This window comes from Macrosteles quadrilineatus, unplaced genomic scaffold (genome assembly GCF_028750875.1).
Source record: "Macrosteles quadrilineatus isolate MER2022 unplaced genomic scaffold, UCM_ALF_1.0 Scaffold_4__1_contigs__length_99947679, whole genome shotgun sequence".
NCBI classification, from domain to species: Eukaryota; Metazoa; Arthropoda; class Insecta; order Hemiptera; family Cicadellidae; genus Macrosteles; species Macrosteles quadrilineatus.
In genome coordinates this window covers 60,400,691-60,422,977 of record NW_026542597.1, presented here as the reverse complement: position 1 = coordinate 60,422,977, position 22,287 = coordinate 60,400,691, and the positions used below count along the sequence as shown (strand labels likewise).

Sequence of the window (22,287 nt, the reverse complement as noted above, 5' to 3'; positions counted from 1 at the left end):
TATGCACCACTCTGTCATTTCAGTGGCCAAAATATCCACAAACCACGCCTTCCGGCATCATGGCCTTTAAACGTGACTCTGCAGGGCCCTGTTTCATAAAAATACTAGTCTAGTATTTACTAGTCCATGGACTAGTAATACTAGTGTATTTTACAAGTCTACGTTTCAAAAACCTACTAGTGTAAAATACTAGTTACTAGTGTAGGGACTAGTATTACTAGTGGTTTTTACTACTGTAGACAGCAATGTGTTTCATAAAGTTTTACTCTTGTAAATTACACTAGTAAATACTTGCTATTTTCTACCAACCTCTCTTCACCCGTATTATTTGAAGTAGACTAGTATTTTTGGAAAGAGAGCTATTTCATTACTCACATCATTAAAAAAAATGAATTATTAAGTTCTTTTTGCAAGTGCGAATTGGCTCACGAATAGATCTGTGAGTGCTAAAATGATAATTATTAGATATAAATTACAATCAATAAATGTGGCGTGGTACAAAATGAGTGAAATTCAATTTTATAATGTATGTAATATCGCCCTATTAGAATAATTATGATTAAGTTATAAATTTCTGTGAATTTTTAGTCTAATTTTACTTGAGTTAAATTTCATGGTTATATCAACTTTTTAGCTATCACAGAGAAAAAATGTTTAAGCTTTGATAGGAACCAAATTAAAACCGCATATCGTTTTGAATACAAAGATGTACAAAAATGTATTAATCAGATTATTTTACACCCAATTAAGGCTCTCGGTTTTATTTAAAGACATTTTAATAGGAAATAATAGTAAGGCAATTTTAAAAAGGAGTTGCATTGTATTTTTTGAGGTGCTTATTATTTGCTTCCGTAAATAGCTAAAACCCTGTGATGTACTAACAATTTTGTAGACCTATATTTGATTTTTGGGCGTTGAACTTAACTGCTTATCATAAAAACATTACTTTCAATCCATTTTGGTATTCTGAATTTGTTATTCAAAGTAATAAAAAAATAGATGTTGATTAGAGCTGTTATTTTAATGTAAAAACATGTAAAAGTTTAATTAATGCAATAAAAAGTAGAGTGGCGCAGATTTGGACCAGGGACCGACCACATGACAAGCGAGAACTCTGCCTCTGAGCTAAGCCCTGCCGTAGCGCCTATGCCATGTTTTACTATACTTGAAAACCTACTTCTCTATTGCTTGTAACGGCGTTGCAATTATTTGTTACATCAATAAACGTTTAGGCTTATTATTCATGGTTTGTAGACTCAAAATTAGAATATCACCAAATGGTTTTCAACCCAGATTTTCTTATGCATTCGAATATTTGAAAACATAGGTTAGGGTACTTGAAAACGTTCCAAACAAAATGTCCTTAGACGATTTAATTACATTCAAAATTTGAGCCTTCTTTTCTTTAATCATAGCAAGCTAAATTTTATATGTCAGAATAAAACAAAAACCATACAAATTGTGTGAATGCGGCAGCAACAGATCAACTTTTTTACCCAACTCTGTTGAGCGCCGCAACTAGGCCTACAACCGGCTACTACAATCACCGTGTTGATTGCAGCGACGCGACGCCGCGCCGCGCCGTCGGCGGGCTCATTGATGAACATAAATAATAGCGTTTTGATAAATAATATGTGATTGTTTTACTTATGTGTCTATATAGTTATTAATTTAAAGAAAACACTGCGTTTCTACAACTATTTACTTTTTGTATCAAATGAAAACAAAATTAAATCCCTTTATGAATGGTTTGAAAACCCGTGATTGAGGTTAGAAATTTGTTTTGAGAATTTACCTTGTAAAGTTGGTCACGTGACTAGTAGTTTTGGTCACGTGACTAGTAAAATACACTAGTATTTACCAGCGGTATAAAAACGTTTATGAAACACAAATTAGTAGGACAGGTAAATACGGGACTAGTATTTACTAGACTAGTAATTACTAGACTAGTATTTTTATGAAACAGGGCCCAGGTCATTTAGGCGGGTTCAACGAGCTCAAACTGAAAACACACTAGTAGCATTTCAATGGGACAAAGGCTCGTTGTTTCTACAGATCGCGATTTAATATAATGAGACATAAAACTAATTTAGACTTTCGCAAGATGTAATTTACCGTTAGCGTACGTTCTTATCTGTCTGGGACGTTGTGACTTCTTCTTCCTCAAAATTTAGAGTATTTCAGGTTTAGAAAATCGTGAGGGCAAGGAGCAAACTTGGACGGATCTTAGTAGACCTGGCTGATTTTGGGATTCGTTACATTTCCACTGTACTTTAACTTTTTTTCAAAATTGTAAATTAATGGTTGGCGGTAAACCACTGGAAACCCTGGACATTTTCTTATACTTAGGAATACCTTATATTATGATCTCAAAAATCAAGTGCAGCCCTACACTCAAAAGCTTCGAAAGCCAGAAAAAATATGTACTTGTGAAATCGTGGCACCCAGAGACACTTTTTTATGTCCCAATTTCACATCCTGGGACGCTAGTTTCTAGCCTGGAACTGTTTAGCACATTACTTAGAGCTAGTCCTAGAAGGTCACGGCATTATCACATAGATAACATCCATTGGTAATTGACAGGAGTTGAACCCGGGAACTCGGGCTCAATCCCCATGCTATACCACTAAATCAGCTCGCTCCCAAAAACACTATCTCTGTATTAAATAGAGACTTCTCGTACATCAGGCACACGAGATGAATCCACCCAAGAGAACTTATCACATCTTCGCCCACTGGTTTTGAAGTCTTAAGTCAGGGATTTAAAGATCTCGTACGGATAAGATTAAAGATTCATTCATCCATTCACCCTATTTGTGTAAACAAACACTAAGGTGCAAACAGCCTGAGTTGTGACGCTTTATATTTGCATTTCGTCTTCGTTGGACGATGAGGTATTACACCAACCATTATGTTTAAAAAATATATACTGTAATTAAAATACTTAGAGCCTTTGAGGAAGTGCCTATTTATCTTGCGCAATAAACTCATTCACAGTAACTGTGTCTGCGTAGTGTGAAGATGAAAGCGATTGCACATTATGCAACTGCAATGTGCAATGTGCGCGTGCAGTAGCGGCCGATTAGCACGGGGTATTTAATGAGCTCGGACCGTACTGCACTAACTAGACGAGACAACAATGGGGCATAACATAACCTTATCACGAGATAGCCACACTTTCACCCTGTATACACGTGTTATGTAGAATGTAGCGTGTCTGCTACCGGATAATGCCTCACGGTGTATGTGAATGTAGCGATAAACACGACCACGACCAGAAACTGACCTCAACTCACCAGAGTGGACACGTGGTCAAATGTTTGCTAAAGATTACATTAAGTGATATACCAAAGATCGGTAACAACAATTTACTTTCGTTAATTTGTATTCAAACACAATCTTGATGATTAAAATTACAGTTTGGTCTGTTGCTTGTTTAGACACATTTTGGTTTACGTTTCATAGCGAAAGGAAGTCGAAACGAGTCATCTCAATTTCTAACTGTCCGTCTATATTTCTCTCTGTCTGTGTCATCGTGTCATTGTGTATGTCTCGCCAAAAAACCAATTTACGCCACCTAATCCTGGCGATATTAAGAAACCAGGAGATGTTCGATTGGAAATTGAATTTTGGTTTGAATTCTGGAATAGGTTTGAATTATAGAAGAAAAAAATACAATGTTTAGGATATCGATTGTGTTTATAGCTTACTTGCGATTATTCTTTCACTCCGAAAATAATGATAATATTGTTCATATAATCTTAGTAAAATGCTTTTATGCTATAGCTTTTTACGAAATCAAATTACAAATAGAAGGGAGAGTTCCTTAAAAAAAATTATATCAACAAAATAGTTCCCTGTTAAATATTGATCCCAATCAAGTCTGAAAATTCACACCACAGCTACATAAAGAATCGGCGGTTTTATCTCATTTCAAACTCCAATATATCATTCACCCACCTCAGAGCGAAAGCGATACCTACTCTACTCCACCTAATGTAGAGTCAGGTGTCGGGAAGCTGTTTAAAGTAATGGATACTGGGTGATACTGGAAACTGGGAATGCAGTGTACCTAGAGTATCCTTTTTGACCTTGACTGTAACCTTGAGTTAACATTGCTACTCTTATGGGTAGCAAGGATGATGACAGGAGATAGGTAGAATTTCTATAAAGATCATACACCTCTCTATTATGGTCTTAAAACAGACTATTCTAATAGTCCTAAATAAAAGTGAAACCCTTTAATGAATATCTAAAGTATAAATTGGTTCTCCTGTGGATTTTGCATATTATTCTTAAATCTTTAGACGGTGACATTTTTTTAATTAAAGGAACGACCACGATAAACTTGTTGGCACTTTTAACCTCAATAACGATTCATATTTCTGGGATGATCTGCAGATTGATACTCACGCTGTAAACGTTATCCACACAGATGCCAAAGCATATCACAGAAATGTGTATTCTCACTGACTTTTCAGCTTCGCTATTACGTAAAGAGCAAGACCACTGAATTCCAATTTATATCTTATTGCAAGCTATTTTAATTACAAGTCCAGACTCCCCCAAAGTGTTACGCGCACTGCATGTCCAGGAACAGTACGGTACGTTGTGCCGCTGTGCCATCGTCTGTGCCACCATATGGTGTACACGGGCCACTGGCTCTCATTTGATTGGTCTTTTTCCCTACACCTACAAGAATGTCGCCTTACCCATATCTGGACACTCATAACTCCGCCGACCCTGACCGCTCTGTCGCCGCCAAACCTCCACGACTTGCATACTGCATGGCTGGCTGCAGAGATTTGGAAAAACATTCAAAATACCATTAGGTATTTTGGTTCCTTATTGTTTTCAATTGTTTATGGGCAACTTTAGCAAACTAAATTTGTATTCCTTCGTAGTCAATCAGTCAGGCGTGTTTATTGATATTAATTCGACACATAAAGTATAAACCACCTATGACAAATCCAAAGAATCATTCGCAGTTGGAAAACAACTTGTTTTTCTTCCCCATCACCATATCATTTCAACTGTTCTGTCTTGATACCGATGATATACTATTCAGTTACCATTGAAGGTATATGTATTTATTTTTGAAACATGAAAAATGATTTTGTGGTTTACAGCAAAATTAATCATTGGAACTTACCAGACGTCAATACACCACGTCTAATGTTGCTTTTCAAAGAAAAAAAAAGAGAACTGAATTTGAGCTATCAAATTTGTAAAATGTCAACAAAGTACGCAAAATTGCATATTCAGAACGTAAGACAATTTTTATAAATTCTCTAGATATATCACATTTAGCTACACGGGGACTACAACACAAAGGACTGCTAACAGATTCAAGAAATACGGAGTTTCAATATCCTACAGGACTCAGAACACCATGAGTAAAATACTGCATCCAAAAATAGAAGATTGTAACAAATTCGACACTTCAGGCATATATAAAATCAATTGTAACGATTGTGATAGCTTCTACATTGGACAGACTGTGAACTTCGTTAACCGCTTCAAAAACCACATATCTGCATGGAGGAACAACAAACCGGAAAGATCAAATGTCGCACAACACCTGTTACAAAATGGGCACTCACAAGGAAAAATGGAGGATAGTCTAGATATTTTAAAGAATTGTAAGAAAGGATATGTAATGAATGCTTGGGAAGAATTGTATATTTATAAGGAAAAATGTAAAGATAGAAATAAGTTGATTAATGAACAAATACATTTTGATTCCAGTTGTACTTATAAAAATGTATTGGCCGGTGCTTCCGGTAGCCAATAGGGTATAAGTAGGGACGCCATTCAAGATTCTTGTCATTCGCCTATTGGGTCTGATGATGATTGGAGTGTCCAATCGAAATCGATCACCACTTACCACCTTCTTTGTATATTTACCGTCTTGTGAGTAACAGTATAAGCGTAAATATATGTTTTAAGTGTTATAAGACGTTTCTTTTATTTACTTTCCGTAAATTTAATAACACGTACAATGCTGATCAAGAAGTTATAAATTCTAAACACGTAAAAACACATAGATACAAACAAGAGGAAGAGAAAAAATATGAAGGCTGGACGTGGGCAGAAGTGCGAAGCCAAAACATTGTTGTGGAACTGTTTTATTCCGGTGAAGTAGGCCGGAGCAAAAATGCGGGAAAGGTGTTGGCTGGCAGCGCGAAGGTTGCTGGACAGAAGCTATTTTCGACGTCCGGCGTCGGTGTGTACTATTTGTGACGGACCAATGGACCAATAGCGCGGCTCCGAGACATTGAACATTGGACAGACTTCCAGTTAATTAGGTTGTGAAGTGGCTTGACGTCCAGTAATTGCGTACTTGTAATGCCTTCTCGGCCATCCAGACGCTTACTGTCCCTACAGTAACTGACACCATTAGAGGTTGTGAACTATAGGTAAAATCGAGGATAGTGGTTAGAATATTTATTTCAAAGTGGCTTTCTGTTCAAATATACGCGACTATTGTTTCTTCAGCGCAGCATCAATCAAATTTACTCGGAAACTTAAGTAACTAAACGAGTAACGAGTAAGATAAACTGTTCATGCATTTTTCTCCGGAGAGTTTTCAAGGGCGCATACCTTGGAAATGGAGTGATGTACTAAGAACGAAAACAAGATAAACATGGTGAGATGATGGAAATAGGAAACTGCTGAAATAGAAGCGTTTAAGGTAATAATCAAAATGACCGCAGTGTGTTAATTTAAATCTAACCGGAGAAATATTTACTTCCAGCAGTTTCTCTTCTAATTGAAGGGACATACATCTTTCTTTATTTAAATTCATTCTTTGTCTAAAGACTGCGGTACATTTGCCTGTTCAACCGCAATCGTTGGCGGTTTTGATCATTGAACCAGAGAGCGTGCGACCGCGAAAGACCTACTTCTCCGTCCTTAGCGGTTTCTACTTCAATTTGTTGAAATGTTCTTCTGCACTCCTCTTGAATGTCGACGAGTATACTAGGCTTGAAATACTACACTCACGTCCGGTCAAAACACGAAACATGAATGTAACAAACCTTCTTATTCAATCACAATTCATAAACAACAATCAAAAATGTAATCCCCACACAGCTACATGTTAATTTTCCTGTAATATACAAGGCTCTTGAGAATCTTGGAAGTTCAGTCAATTCACGCTGAATTGGAATAACTGCTCCAAAGGATAACCAAATTTAAAAGAAATAATTGCACCGATCTTGGAATATTGGTTTTGTGATTACTGCTAAATGAAGATCCAAACAAGAGTAGCCTACAATTCATTAGCAAAGTAGACAGAAGCTTCTCGTACAAACTACCACAGGCTTCTAAAGCACACCTACGGATTCTACAGACAAAAACTATTGCACAGTTTCGCTCAGCGACTTTTCCACCACAGATCATCTTCACATTCCTCGCCATCTACGTCGGTTCCCAGGCCGTGTAGCCGTGCAGGTCGCCGCTGTTCCCAGAAGCATTACCAGAGTCTCATGCGGATCACGCGTCACGTGTCCCATTGACGCGGAGTTGACGGACTTCGCACTCACCACATCAATGGGACAGCGTCACACTGACGAGTGATCTCTTCATCTCTGGTCTAGTTCCCTGCGTCGCGAAAGGGAATCTATGGCGGCCGTGACAATGAACGTTCAATCAGTGGCACTCCACTTCTCCTTTTAGAGCATTGTTCATTTCTTGTCGGACGATTTATAGCTGCCGGTTAACAATCAGAATTTATCATCGAGTCGATCGGGTAGAAAGTAAGCCAGTTTTTAGTTCAAGCTTGGAATTAGTGCACAACTATGGATATGAGAGAAAACCCTATCATTTCTTTTTAGACGAGTAGGTGGTGTGAAACTGTGTTTAATGTGTACAAGCCTACATGAACTATACTCATGAAAATGGTAAAACCCCGAAAGTGAGAAACTTAAGGGAATAAGTAACTCCATCTGGTACTTTTTTCCCAGGACGCTAGGCACGAGCCTGGGTTTGTTTTTCACATTACTTCAGGCTAGACCTAGAGGTTGCGGCATTATCACTTAAAACCCATTGGTGACTTGGCGGAGATGGAACTCGAGACCTCAGGGACTGAAGTCCCGCGCTCTAACTACTACGCCAGCTCGCTCCCCTACTACTAACTCTATCTCTAAGTTCACTCTATCTGGTTTATGTTGGATACAAGCTTTAGAAAACTGTTGAAGAAACTCTGCTATAATTTACTGGATAGAGTCACGGTACTGAAATTTACTTTAAGGTATGGCTCATGCCGCGTTACTTTAGTAATCACAAAAGTAAATTAAATTATCGCTGTCGAGATTACAAGCACAAATCACATACTAAAATATTCTGTTTTACAACTACCCAGATACATTTAATATTTTTCTAGCACGCTTGTGTTTTGCAAAAGGCAATCAGAAGAACATTTACCACGTCAACCTTGTTCGCACATACTTGAGCAACTAAATGACTTTCAAGATACCCTATCTGCCAAGCCCAAACCGAAGGTGAATACCGATACACAACTACAAAACCAGAGCAGATCACCGATTGCCAGAAGCCCTCCGGAGCAGACAGCAAGTACGACACCCAGGGTGGGTCCACCTCCAGAGCGGTCCGGTGGTCTACCGGTCGTGGAGATACTCCAGATAGTCCTCTGATACTCCCGCATTGTCTGGCTAATTGGCTTTCTCCTGTAGAAGATACAGTTTACCAGGAGGGCGTGGACTAGTCTAGGTCTACCGGGGAAAGCTGGGTATTCCTATGTTTACAATCCGCCGCAGCGATTCCGTGCTAAAGGTCAACGAGATGCAGATACTGTTGCATTTTAATTATAGACTCTGCTCGAGACGTACGTACCCGCCGCACTCGCAGGTGCTTGAAGATGGCGCAGATTACATGGGTGAGGTAACATGTGATATGGGAGAGAGCACAGAAAACATACTAATATGTTTTCTGTGGTGTGAGGTAGATTGGTTTTCGCTGATGGAATTGAATATCGACTTCATATTACGTCACAACATAAAATTAAATGTTTTGACCTCTTTCTGTAATCTATGAAACAACTTATTTGTCCGTTCATCGAGTACACAACGATGTTATTTGTAATTCGATTAAGGGGTTGCCATCTTCAATTAAAATAGTGATTGTGTTACGAATTACAATTAGTCACGTTTACCACAGATTCATGCTCATAAACTTGAGTTTATGAGATAGTCTAGTTAACGATAAACACTCCAAAATTTTTGAAAGACAATCCTTGTAGTTGCGGATCTTCAGGCAAAGACACGAGAAACAAGAAAACAAAAGAATGTTGTGGTACATTACTGTTATTTACGTTACTCTAACGGGCGGCGCAAAACAAAAACCAAATTCTCAACCCGGAACAGCATGAAATGGCGAACATTTTACGACAGACAAAAACAGTTTCGCAGTCGTTCTAGATCGCAGAGGGCCGATGTTAGCGAACGAAACCGGTAGCAATTTGGATTTATTGAGCAGTTAACCCGTGCTCGAACCGTCGATAGATACTGCGGTGAGCACTGAGCAGGTCAGATACGTTATCTGGGTGACGTTTATATCCATTAGAGTTATCGTTATCCATTGTTATGAGCATGCGTAATACATTTGTCACACCCACATTGTTGCGTCATTGATTTCTGACTACTAACGACTCAACGTGCTCCGTTTTAACCTCGTTGACTTGACCTCCTCGTGTATAATATCCAATGATACTTGCCAATTAGGAAAACCGATTTAAACAAATACTAAATATACAGTACTTTTATAACAAGAACATAAACCAATTATGTATGAAGATATTATAAGTAGGCCCAATATGTCATGTCCTTATAAAAAGGACATGACATTTTAGTATTTTAGTAGCCTACTGCGTTGGAAAATTGTGATACAACTATAAGTATTGGTGGAGTTTTAAGAGTTTTTTTCCCGAAATTTTCTAATTTTATTTGTGTTTTGTAATATGTTGAGGTTACTACTAATGTTTTATACCCTTGCGAGGGAGAGGTAATCAGGTGTTTTAAACTCTGATAATAAGTAAAAATGTATTTTACTTAAGTCACTGAGTCCCAGGCAAATGCCTTTTTTGAGTGATTTTTGAAAACATCTAGCAGAATAAAACATACAAAACAACACTGTCAACGTTACAAGATTTAAGCACGAGTTTATGGAGAACTTTCAAATCAAATAAAAGGCGTTACTCCAAGTTACAACCCCTATCAACTGTTTACATTAAATTACTTTCACACCTTGTATTTTACGAGATCCAAATCCTTGTTAGCAACACACCGCAAATGCCCTGTTCGCGAAACCACCTTTGTTCAAATAATATATTTCGCCATTTGTAGATCGCCTGATACTTACAATTGGGTTTCCTACTTTCTACTTTTCGGCAACAGTTTATCTTTATTGCTCGGCAGCTTTCGGCAGCGGTTTCTGCGATCGCAATATCTTACGTTGAACGTTGCGAACCTGAGATACAGTAAATATTGGAGCACCGCCATAGGGATATATTTCACTTTCTGATTTTATCGTCTGTGTATTATATTATTTAGATTATGCTGAAGTCTAATCTGGTTAGCCTACTACGTAACCTCAAACTCATAACCGTAATAATTGACCATTGCTTTCAAAAAATAGATATGGATTTGCCGATGGTTTTATAGGTGAAGTTAGTTTTCGACAAGATAAAATTGGAACTTTGACTCAAATCATAGTCTCAAATCAAATACTTCAGGATTTAGGTTAAAAAATAAACAGTGGTGGCATGATTTGACAACACGTTAACATCTACCACGAGCATCAATCGAAAATCGTACAAATGACTTTGAAGTCATCCAATTAGACAGGTAGTTGGGAAAAGTCCACATCCAACCCCTTTCCAAACAAATACTTTGTCATCCGATTAAGAATTCATATCAATATACCTACGGCCGCTTCACTTTCGATCAACGAACTCTACAATTCCATTTCAATTCAAATCCACTTGAAAACTGGAGAAGCTGATTACCATAACGTCTGGAGGAAAGTAGCTGTTCTGGAAGCACGTACATCTGCAATGCATTACAATATCGTATATTTATAGCAGCCAGAACCAGTTACCAGTTACTAGCAGACTCTACATCTTACATCATACATCATACACCAGATGGTTGGCAAAGTAATCTGCCGACAGATCTTTCCGCATCCTTGTCTCTCTGGTTGAATACTGGAGATGATACCCAGCGTCAAGGTCAATGGTTATTAACTTGAGGACATACAGATTTGTGGTTGTTGAAGCCTATTTTGGTACTACAATACCTGCGATCTAACCACAGTAAGGATTAGTTAATAACAACAAAAATGTATTGTCTGTTGACTTGCCCTAAGCGATACAGTATATTGACAGATTTCTTTTCAATATGTTGACCACGGCCACATACAGATTGGCCAATGGTTTAAGGGTCGTTTCTAATGTACAGATTGACCAAAGGTCCTAATGAGCAGGGGCAAAAAATGGGGGAGGAGCTTACAGCCGTGATGTCCCGTGTGTGGGAGGGGCTAGTCTATTCAAGTAAACTGTTTGTTAACTTTTTCTAAAGTTACCAGTCACAGAGGTGGCCACACTCAAGAGACGAATTTTACTTTTTAAAACACTAAGTTTTATGTAAACTGTCAAGTAAACAAATAAGGTTTTTACATTCAACTGTAAACAAAACAGTGCGGTATTCTAATACAAATAATAGGCTATAAAATCTAACTAATTGCTTATAAACTCACTATTAATTTCTTTTCAAGTACACAAAGTACATTTTTTGGGAGGTCGAGTTGGTTACGAAATTGTTAGTTCGTTTGACCCTGTTATAGCAATAAGGTAATGTTACCATTTAAAAGTCCTGAAGTGTTCTTTCAAGATTCAAAGCATAAGCATTCTCGTTTTTATGTGTATACACATTGTTTGAAAATTACCTTGAATATCTGTCTTAGTATTTGCACACGATGTTCATTTTTAAGTTTACAAAACCAATTTAGCAATAATTCATTATAGGAGTAGTATTTTAACAAAAGTTAAAAAAAGGAAAAAGATATTCCATTGAAAGCGAGATCACCCGAATAAAATGTTCTACCACAAAATACAAAAATCTACTCACTTATTCAACATTTACGTAAACAAAAAATTAAAATTCTAAACTTCAAATAATTCTTAACATTTTGCCTTAAAATCCTGAAATAAATAATAATTTGTTATTAATATTTAGTCAGCTACATTTCCAGTTGCCGCTAAAAGAAAATAATAACTCCAAATTGGAGGTATCATTCCGTTTATCCCGTGAAAGCATATAACCTCGTCATATTAGCTTATTGCATAGTTTGTGCTGAATTCTGTTGTCAATCATCTGAACTTTTTTCAAGTTTACAATGAAATTTTGTTTACATCAAAACATATGTCCATGGTACAATTTTGTTTACATCCATACGAAAATTGGGTTATCTGTAAGTCGGTGATGTTTAAGTTAAATCATAGATAAAACAGTGTTGGTTAGTCTATGGTTAAATCAAGAAAATGTTGTATTATTTTGTATACAATGTAAAGAAGAAAATGGTTTACGTTAGATTTTGTGTTTTCATAGTATGTGTCATTAGTAAAATGTTATTTAATCTTTCTAAGTTGCCTTGAAGAGATCGCACACGCAATGAAAATAATAGAGATATGATGAGACATCATGTTTTCACCCTTAAAAACTACAATATATCGTAGTACTAATATTGTGAAATTTTGTGAGTTTGTTCGTTTGTTTGATATCCAATCACGCATTAACTACTGTTCGGATCGGGTTGAAATTTGGTATGAAGATAGCTCACATTTCCGATTAACATATCTAGACACATTCTTATCCCAAAAATCATTTCGGGCTCTGTCCCAATGGCTCCTTAGTTTCCCATGTTAACCTTATGAGTATTCATATTTAAAATGAATAAAAAAATGTTGTCAACTTTTTCAACTACACAAGTTGGTTCTACGATATTCAATAGCATTAAAGAGACCACCTCTGTATCTGGTAAGATTAGAAAACGTTAACAAACAGTTTACTTGAATAGACTAGCCCCTCCCACACATGGGACATCGCTGCTGTAAGCTCCTCCCCCATTTTTTGCCCCTGCTCATTAGGACCTTTGGTCAATCTGTATGTTAGAAACGACCCTCGAACCATTGGCCAATCTGTACGCACGCGTTGACCACAGGGTTTTCTTGTTGCTGAGCCATAATTACTACTTTGGACAAATTCTTCAATCGAGAGTAGACGAATTTTCATTGACAGTTTCGCAGCTGAAAAGATGCATTGTAATGCTATTAGTAATTTCATACCTATTAAGAGAGCCAACTACTAGACACCTGAATAGACAGCTAAAAAACAAGAATAAGTGAGATGGCAATTTTACCCAGAGTGTTTTATTTTATTCAGGGAGGTACGCCTACAGCTACCATTCACGCTCTACCTTACCCGTGTATTGGACGAAACAAATTCTCAGAGCCTGCATATGCTCCAAAGACATCCTTGCCAACCATACACGCTGCATCATAATTACACTCTTGTTCTAATGCTTGTTATGTAATGTTTACCTTAGGTAGATCGACCGTATACACGATTTGCATTACATAGGCAACTCCCCGACTCGCCAATTTCCCCAAAGCATTCTGAGGAGTTTTTCACGTTTTGTTACATCCTAATCCCTTTCAAATTCGATTATTCTTGTCAAGCCAGATACGTTCACCAAGGCTGCCCCTGAGGTTTTGAGCATATTCCTATAAGTATGTGTAGGCAGCCCCAATACACACGACCGCTGTACTCTGTGCCCTAGCATCGCGTGCCGTGATCGCCCAGGTGGCAAGCTACAGTTTGTACCATGTAGCCGCGCGGTGCGGGATTTATGCATTGCGGGAATCCATTCTGTTCGCCGTCATTACCGTGTTTACAGCCACAGCCGACCATTACAATGGCGAGCCAGGAACAAATCAACTAGTGACAGTCACGGCCGGCCATTAGACCATTAGACCAGCTGTGAACGTACCCGGCGTGGCGCGAGCCGGACACGGACAGTACACACGTGGCGCGTTTGGGTTTTAATTTATGAGATATTACGGAACAAACGATACCACACGTAGCATATTACGATATGATGATGAAATGTTTTAGAAAATGGAAAAAGAAAACAATTCAACACTGATATATGAGGAATATTGTCTGCATAATCAGTGTCATAATGGTAGGGTTTTTAGGACGTGAGGGTCTTTTACAGACGGAGTGTCAGACACACCGAAGCCCTAGCCTATCCACTAAGCCCACTCCCTCATTTCCTAATGCACTAGCCTGGGACTGTTTTGCTACTGTGGAATAGGTGTTATAAATTATGTCATCGGGGCTTTAGCTGTATAAACCGGATCAAGATCGACATTTATCCCCCAAAGGACTGAAAGAAATCCTTGACACAGTTTCAGATGCCCTTTCTCTGCAAGTTCACATATAGGCCAAATAAAGTATAAGTATTCCAGAATTATAAAAAATCAGACAGTCAGTAATAGGGTTATAGTTTTAGAGCATTTAGCGCACTCAAGCGTAGCCAGAAATGACACAACTTCGGATTTTACAGGATGAATACTATACTCGGAGAACATTTTATACCAAGTATAGAAATATAATTTCATAGTGAACAGTAAAACGCGACACTTCCAATCTGGCTATTGAAAGCGCAAGAAACTCCGCGACTAATGACTACTAAACCTCTTATATCCTCGACCACACCCGCTTAATTGCCTGATCCCAGTGAAATGGCGGGAAAGTGAAGTCACATTCCGGGGGACAATCGTGCGAACCTCATCACCTACACACTTGCACCACACAATCACAGCGCAAGGTGGAGGTACAGTAGTTGCCGAACCGGTCGTCGTCGATGCTGATGCTGATGGGTTCTTTCTTTTCTACTTTACTAATTGCTACTTCACCGGTAATCACACAGCCTGTTCATCAGCCTCTGTTCTCTTGATTTCTACAACGCAGTGACGTAACATGTACAGTAGTCGTGATATCGTATCGTAGCTAATTTAGTTTCACTGTTATATCTGCTGACAAAATTGTGTATGAATTTGAACGGACGGCGTTTTTGGCCTCTGGGGGCATCAAAACGAAAAAAAATAAATCGGTCTTGGGTCTGGTTTTTACCAAGAAACTTACGGTAATAGCTTATTTGCACATATAATTTAATTGGTAACTTAACACCGCCGATCACTATACAATTTAAATGATTTTATCGAATTGTCATACTCATAATCCTGTGTTTAGTGAGGTCGCAAATTTAGGAACCCTTTCAAAATTGACTAACTAAACGAGATTCAAATACGAAAAATGTTAAAATTTACTTTAGTTCGTACTAACATTTCTGTTGAATGATTTGAATCTAAATTTGTCATAGACCTTTATTGATAACCAACCAGCTTTACAATTGCTAGTTTAATCAACGCCCAAACTCCGGTGATATGATAGGGCAGTTTGTAGAAGGGTTATAAAGCAACAGGTGCGTAGTTTACTGACATCCTTATCAACATCAACAGCTGGTTGCTTTGTTGTGACAGCTGCGACTCACCTTACTCATAACACGAGCTTCATTAGTTTTATCAGCAACCAAGATAAAAACCAAATATAATACCAACCCATCATAGATACTTCCCTTCGTATTTTGTCATCCAGATAGTAAAGAGGTATAGTTGGGAAGACACTGATGTGTTCTGTGTTATGACCAAATACAACGCTCTACGAATGATCTACTGTTCTTATTTTGATATAGTTATATACGTAAAGTTTAAAGCATAAACAGTAGAAATTGCCTCAAATCGAAATAAAAACGTCTAGTTTACATTAGCGTACTCCCAGACAGGAATAACACAAAGAAACAAGTTTCACAGAACGAGAAGAGATACAAAGTTAAAGTAGGCCACTAATTAATATGATATGTTGATCAAGTAAACATGAGTTATTTATGATGATTCTTAAGTTCGAGTACATAAGCCATGGATTTTAAAAAGCGCCATGACTCAAAACTCCCGAATTATTACAATTTGTACATATAAAGACTATACACCTATTACATCCACGAATTAATTCAATTCATGCGAACACAAGCCGAAAGTAAACGAGACTTTACCATTTCACACATTGTCGTCCTCAACCTGACCCACAGCTCTCACAGGCGGAATGCAAATGAAAGAGGTGCGTGCTTGCGTGGATCCAGCGAGATAAAGGGGTAATCAGGCTAAGTAGTTCTGGAAACCTGACCGCACTACAAGGCACGATACGCGGTACAGCGCTCCTGGGCTAGAAACTGGTCACTGGACACCAAACACCTACTAGGGACCTGCGGCGATGCCATATGGTATGGTAATGGCTGGCAGTGTTCCAAACTGTATCAGGGACATGGGCTTGATGTAGACCAGTCAACCATTACATCTCATTGTGGTGCATACTGTTGATGTGTTGATGTGTTCTATGGGACTTGATGAAGTGATCAATGTAACTGTTCATTCAGTAAGAAATGTATGGTGTATACGCAACTGGGCATAATTTAAACACTATGAATGAAGGATGAGTGTTGAATGGAATTATATCCTAAAGCTTTATTACCGACGAAGACCAACTGTCTCTAACAAGAGGAATTTATTCACAATTGCCAAAGTATGAGTTGAGTTTCGAACTAAGAAATGCTACTGACACCTCTTATGATCAAACCAGCATCTTAAGGATAGCAAGGCAGCATGGTGGAAGTGAAGGCAGTACGATAAGCAAACCATTTTTAAATTATTGGTCTCCCAAAACAGCCTCCAGAGCCAATATTGCTCTCACGAATGGTGGCTTTGGAAAACAAGATGTAAATATAATATCAGTGGAAATAGACGTATTGAGCTTTGTTGCAAAAAACTGATTTGAACACCAATATTTATGAATTTCTTCTTTATCGATTCCACAACCTCGGGGGCATTACAAAATTACGTTGCCAATCCGTAGAGATTCATTTTATAGAGCTACAGAATATTCTGTAGGATGTTTTCTATTCCTTACCTTGTCCTCGGCACGCTTGGTCTGGTTGTCAATGTGACACTGCCACTCTAGACTCCTGATGGTCAGGTGCTGCCAGCGTCTCTGCAGATCCTTGGCTGTCCTCACTGCCTGAGCGGCGTCCAAGCGACCTCGTCGTCGCCCCTGGGTGTCTGGGGGCTCCGCCTCTCTCGACTTCTCGGCCTCCGCCTGCACCAGCAGATCGCACTGCTTCAACACCGAGCTGACAGACCTGCCCAGAAACTCCACCTGACGTTGGATACCCTGCAACAGAAAGAGAAAAATCATAAGAACGTGGATAGAACATTTTTTGAAATTAGGAATTGAATACCGATACCACGATGTGGGCACAGGATCCTTATAAATAACCAAAAACTATGTTAAAAACTGCATAAGGAAAATGTTCAAATAGTCTCTCAAATACAGAAGCAAATTCTGCACCCAAAAATCAAAATTAATCCTAATTAATTAAGATTAAAATAGACTAAAGAGGCGTTAAATATCCACAGCGATTTTGTTTAAGTACGGAGATGCAAATTGCTTATTCTGTCTGACACCGGCAGAAACTAAATTTGCAAAAATCACTCGACTTAGGTAATATATAAGTTTGTTTCGGGGTGAAAGTAGGTAATTAAGTGGTGTCAGCTTATTTTGACGTACACCGCTAGAAATCTACCATCTACAATACAATTTAACACCGCCCTAAACACAATTTCGCGTTGTGTGTCATGGTGTGGCGTATACATCGTGACAATGCACGGTAAACAGCTTTCTCCCAAAGTTAGTAAGCCACTGTCACTGCATGGCTGCATGACAGCATGACTGTATGACAGCATGACAGGCCAAGGCACGTGTCAGTTGACCCCGGGGTCAGATCGCCCCCTACGGTTCTCTACTCATTACCATCATCTGTTAGCTGTTGATTCCCTCCATATCCGTCAGTCAGCCGCACTCCGCGCTCAAGCTCTTCACTCAACATATGGCTAGCTGCACAAACATTGGCCACTAGCCGCGGTCAAATATCAGCTGGGCGTTGATTGATTAATTATAAGGCAAGCGAAGACAGTGCTCGTCATCAAAAGGGTTTGGATAATCTAACTCTTCCCAGTCTCGTTTTGCGGCAACATAACAGTGCTTCCGATCTGCTAAAAGTGTGTAAACTTGTACATGACTACCAACACAGATCGAAAATAAATTTCACAATCAAACTGAGGATCTCAAGAGCTTCTGTACAATCAGCTGATCAACAATGCAGGCTTTCACGAGGTTGTAGCTGAGATCAGCTGACCAGTAACACCTGGACAGTGGGCACGTGACACAGAGGACCTCTGGCACCTCTCCAGCTACAGAGTAGCATTCTGAGTCACCGACACTCAACCACATGTCTGGGAGTTGCCAAATGTTTGACCTTTCACGGTGATCGGGCATTGATCTTACTGAGCGCAGGACATTTTAGGTGATCGCGTTGTAAGAACGAAATCATCGCAATTCGTCACTGGAGTGATTCCAGTTGAGGAAGCCAATAATTCCTAATGTAGTTGTGGAGGACTGGAGGAGTGATATTATAGATTGTATCCCAAAAGGTTGGTATCCCCTTACAACTAAATTTGTGGCCCAAAATAGAGAACAAACATTTTTACAAAAATGCATATGACAATTATATATATAGGGCTGAATCACCACAAGATCAAGAGAAAATCCCACCTGTATTATCTCAATAAACTTGGGCAAAATGGAACAACAAAAGCTGCTACGGTAATAAAAGCCAGTGAACGCAGCAACGTCCTTGAATGATGCAAGGATTGAACCATCGCTGACTTCATACCAACCTTTGCTGGCGTGGTCGAAACTGTATGACTAATACACAATAAAACTCACTCCCCCAACAGACAAATCGTACAGTGTAGCATACTATACAGAGTACAATGCCTATTGTTCTCATATAATTAAGTTTAGTAAATACAGAATCAATTGTTTGATGAATTCGATATTGATAACAGTTTGATATGAATACAGTGATGTCACAGATGTTAATGAAGAATTAAAGCAAATGCACGTTTATTGTTTACTGCAATTGCTAAACCTTGTCAACACTGATCTATGAGCAACGTTGAATAAATCCTACCAGCAATAATTCCCATGACCGTTCTATGTGAAATAAAACTAGTAATTTACTTCTAATGAACTGTTTAGCCACTTCTCATGTCTAAAATCTATGGCAATACAATTTTACAATCTTGACGTATGAACGACTCATACAGGCAAGTTATCCTAGTTCGATTACCAGTTCTATCAGCTCTATACTCCCCGCGGATTGGCAGAATTACAGTGAAATTCACCGTCCAAACCACTATAATCCGTCATAACAGCACCGTATGAAATGTTGTAACTGAGCGTTGCGGAAATCGCGCAATTCCGCAACCTTTCTCTCGGTCAGTTCGGCCACTGGGACACAAAGTGGGTTTGTGCGGTTTCCAGTGCGAAATTACATCTACAAAACACTTTGTCCTGAGTAGGTTAGGGAATGTACCAGTCGATTCCAAATATCCATAGATCTCGAAGACATTCTTCTATTTTAACATAAGGAAACAATTGTAAAGTTGATGAAAAAACACACCTTTTAGTATCATCCGTGAATGTTAAAATTAGTAACCATCCTATCAAGATTTGTTAGTCGAAAAGTCAAAAATTTTCCACTTTTCATTCTATAATTAGCTCCATATAGGCTAGTAATTCTTGGTAGCTGTAGTGGCAAACCTAAGAGAATATTGTTAATTCCCCTACTGGCTATTTCGATGGGCTGGTATCGTAAACCATTTTATATATAGTCAGTTATTCGAAAGCTAAACACCTCTTTGAAAATGTAAATTTGGAATTTGCTGTAAAAAGGAATTTTCATACAAATGATTTGCCAGTCTAGTTTGTAACCTCCGTTTGTAAAACATAATGAAATATTTTTCAATTGATCATACAAATGGTTCTCCTTTAGGCATGTGGAAATGTTGATCTGCAGTTTCCACCAGAGTTGTCCAAGAGGTATTTCACCAGTTACTGAAGACAGTATGCCTAGAACATCAGACTACACCGATCCCTCCATTGTTCGCACAAGATCGCATCTGACTAATAGTCGTGATTGTATGTAATTCCACGTCCGACTTCCAGCCTAGCACAATTCCCGGGTAATCCACCGTGTAACGGTCAACGCCGAAATTGATGGCGTTTTAATCATCAGGGTTATTGACTTGTACGCAGATCGTGAAATTTAAATTGCAGCCTCATCCTCCATTATAGACGGTCGAACAGCAATTTCGGTAACCACCGTTTGGAGAATGAGGTCAAAAGGCGCTTCTGAAGCTTAATTTCCTCGTTGAAAATGGGGTTTCGTTTGTCGATTTTTGAAAGTATAATTTAGTGCCAATAAATCATCAAGTAAGTAGCAAACTAATTTAACGTAAGGTCGGAAGGCGTTGGAGGTGATTATAAAACAAAAGAAGCCAGTTGAAGCCGAGGTCAAGCTTTGGGTTCAAACAGCCCCGGCAAAGCGGATTATGCCTCAACCAAGAGCCAAAGTATTATCGACAATCCCTCTATACCATCTCACTCTATGGCCAACCGTTGATGACAATTGTGTACCGTTGCCCACCTAGTAGTAAAATATCGAAATGTTTTCCACAATCACTGCATCTGAATACAACGCACCTTATCACCGACATCATTAGAGTGGATATGCGCATGAAGGGCCGAGGAAGTAACAGTCACGACCCAGTATAACGTGCATATCCGTCAGATCTACATGTCAGATTGCAGACATCAATCATTACACTGGACATATTACCACTAAGGCTCTTCTTTCTCATGATTTGATGTCAATTTCTACGTGAGATGTCCGTCAACTGGTGTTACTTAACATTGTTCCCATAAAGAAAATGACACATCAAAGCTAAATGTTTATATATGAAACTGGGCAGACAAATGGGTGAATTTACACGACTCATCTCAAATCTGAACAATTAAAAATATCCGCTTCATCTGCGTCCAAGCAAATTTGTGAGTATGAATTGTACAAATAATAGTGACACGTTTTAACTGTGGCATGTGTATTTTTTTCAACGTTGTGGACGAATTCAATTTGTCCAAAAACCATACACGTGTTTTACACGGTTTTATAGTGTCATGGAATCATTCTTAAGTTTTAAGAAGGCAAATGCAAATCATCCAATTTAACTACCATACACATTTTCTACAGTTTCCATTCTACCATTTTATGGAGACAACAAAATGCAAAGTGTTTTCAAATAACGGCCCCACCTCCTAACGATCGCCCTAAAACAATTCCACTCAACACACACAAGTTCCCAAACAGTGTTAACGATCAAGTAGCAGCTGGAACCATAATGACTAGTGGTTTTAATTGTACCAATTACAACAGCTCTCAACATATGTCGGAGGGGGTCGCATAACATAGAGGTTATTCGAGAGTTTGCGTTGGTCGGAGGCGTACAATACGTTGTCAATGAATGGAGCCTTTGTAACGCACACAGAGGTGTCAATCAATTTGGTTTGTAGACAAAAATTGTCACTTGATAAGAGGACCAGCTGTTCAAGCAGAGGTTTTGATTTCCTCGAGACGTCTTTACCGTTACGTGGTCACTTGGAGGAGGAAATTACGTTTCATTCATGCTAGTCAGCTATTATTCAAGTGGGCTTTCAAGTAGCAATAGTACTGAACAACGTGTTTCATTTAAACGTTTTTCTTTCTTCTACTTTGAAGATTTCTATATTAAAAAAATTCAAGTGCGCTGAGAAAATTCAAGTTCATAACAACCATAGAACATTATGTTCTCATCATTCTGTGATAAAAAGGGAGGATAAGATTATTTATTGTTTAACATACATTTTTGTATTATGACTGAGTGTACACTACTGTAGGAATACATTTCTGCAAATTTGATGATCTACTGAAAAAATAAAATAATATGATTCATCTCCACGGTTTTAAAATACCAAACCTGATCAAATAACTCATTTTAGTAAAAAATACATAGTAAATTTGTTTGTAAACCTGTTTGCAACATCCTTGACATAAAATATATTCAATAATGTTACCAATGTTCACTGAGGTGGAGACAACCAGTAGTTTTGCATTAAAAGGCTAAGCTATACTTAAATTATATAAATTTTCTCT

The 22,287-nt window shown here is 38.4% G+C and overlaps 1 protein-coding gene across 5 annotated transcripts in view; it reads right to left on the bottom strand.

Annotated features, from left to right (window-relative positions):
- Positions 1-22,287, bottom strand: part of LOC128992693 (uncharacterized) — a 410,155-nt gene that overhangs the window by 73,232 nt on the left and 314,636 nt on the right. For all 5 annotated transcript variants that reach the window (XM_054416401.1, XM_054416398.1, XM_054416399.1 and 2 more), the window contains one exon: positions 17,106-17,366. In XM_054416401.1, the coding sequence (XP_054272376.1) occupies positions 17,106-17,366 (261 nt within the window). The remainder of the gene's footprint in view (positions 1-17,105; positions 17,367-22,287) is intronic.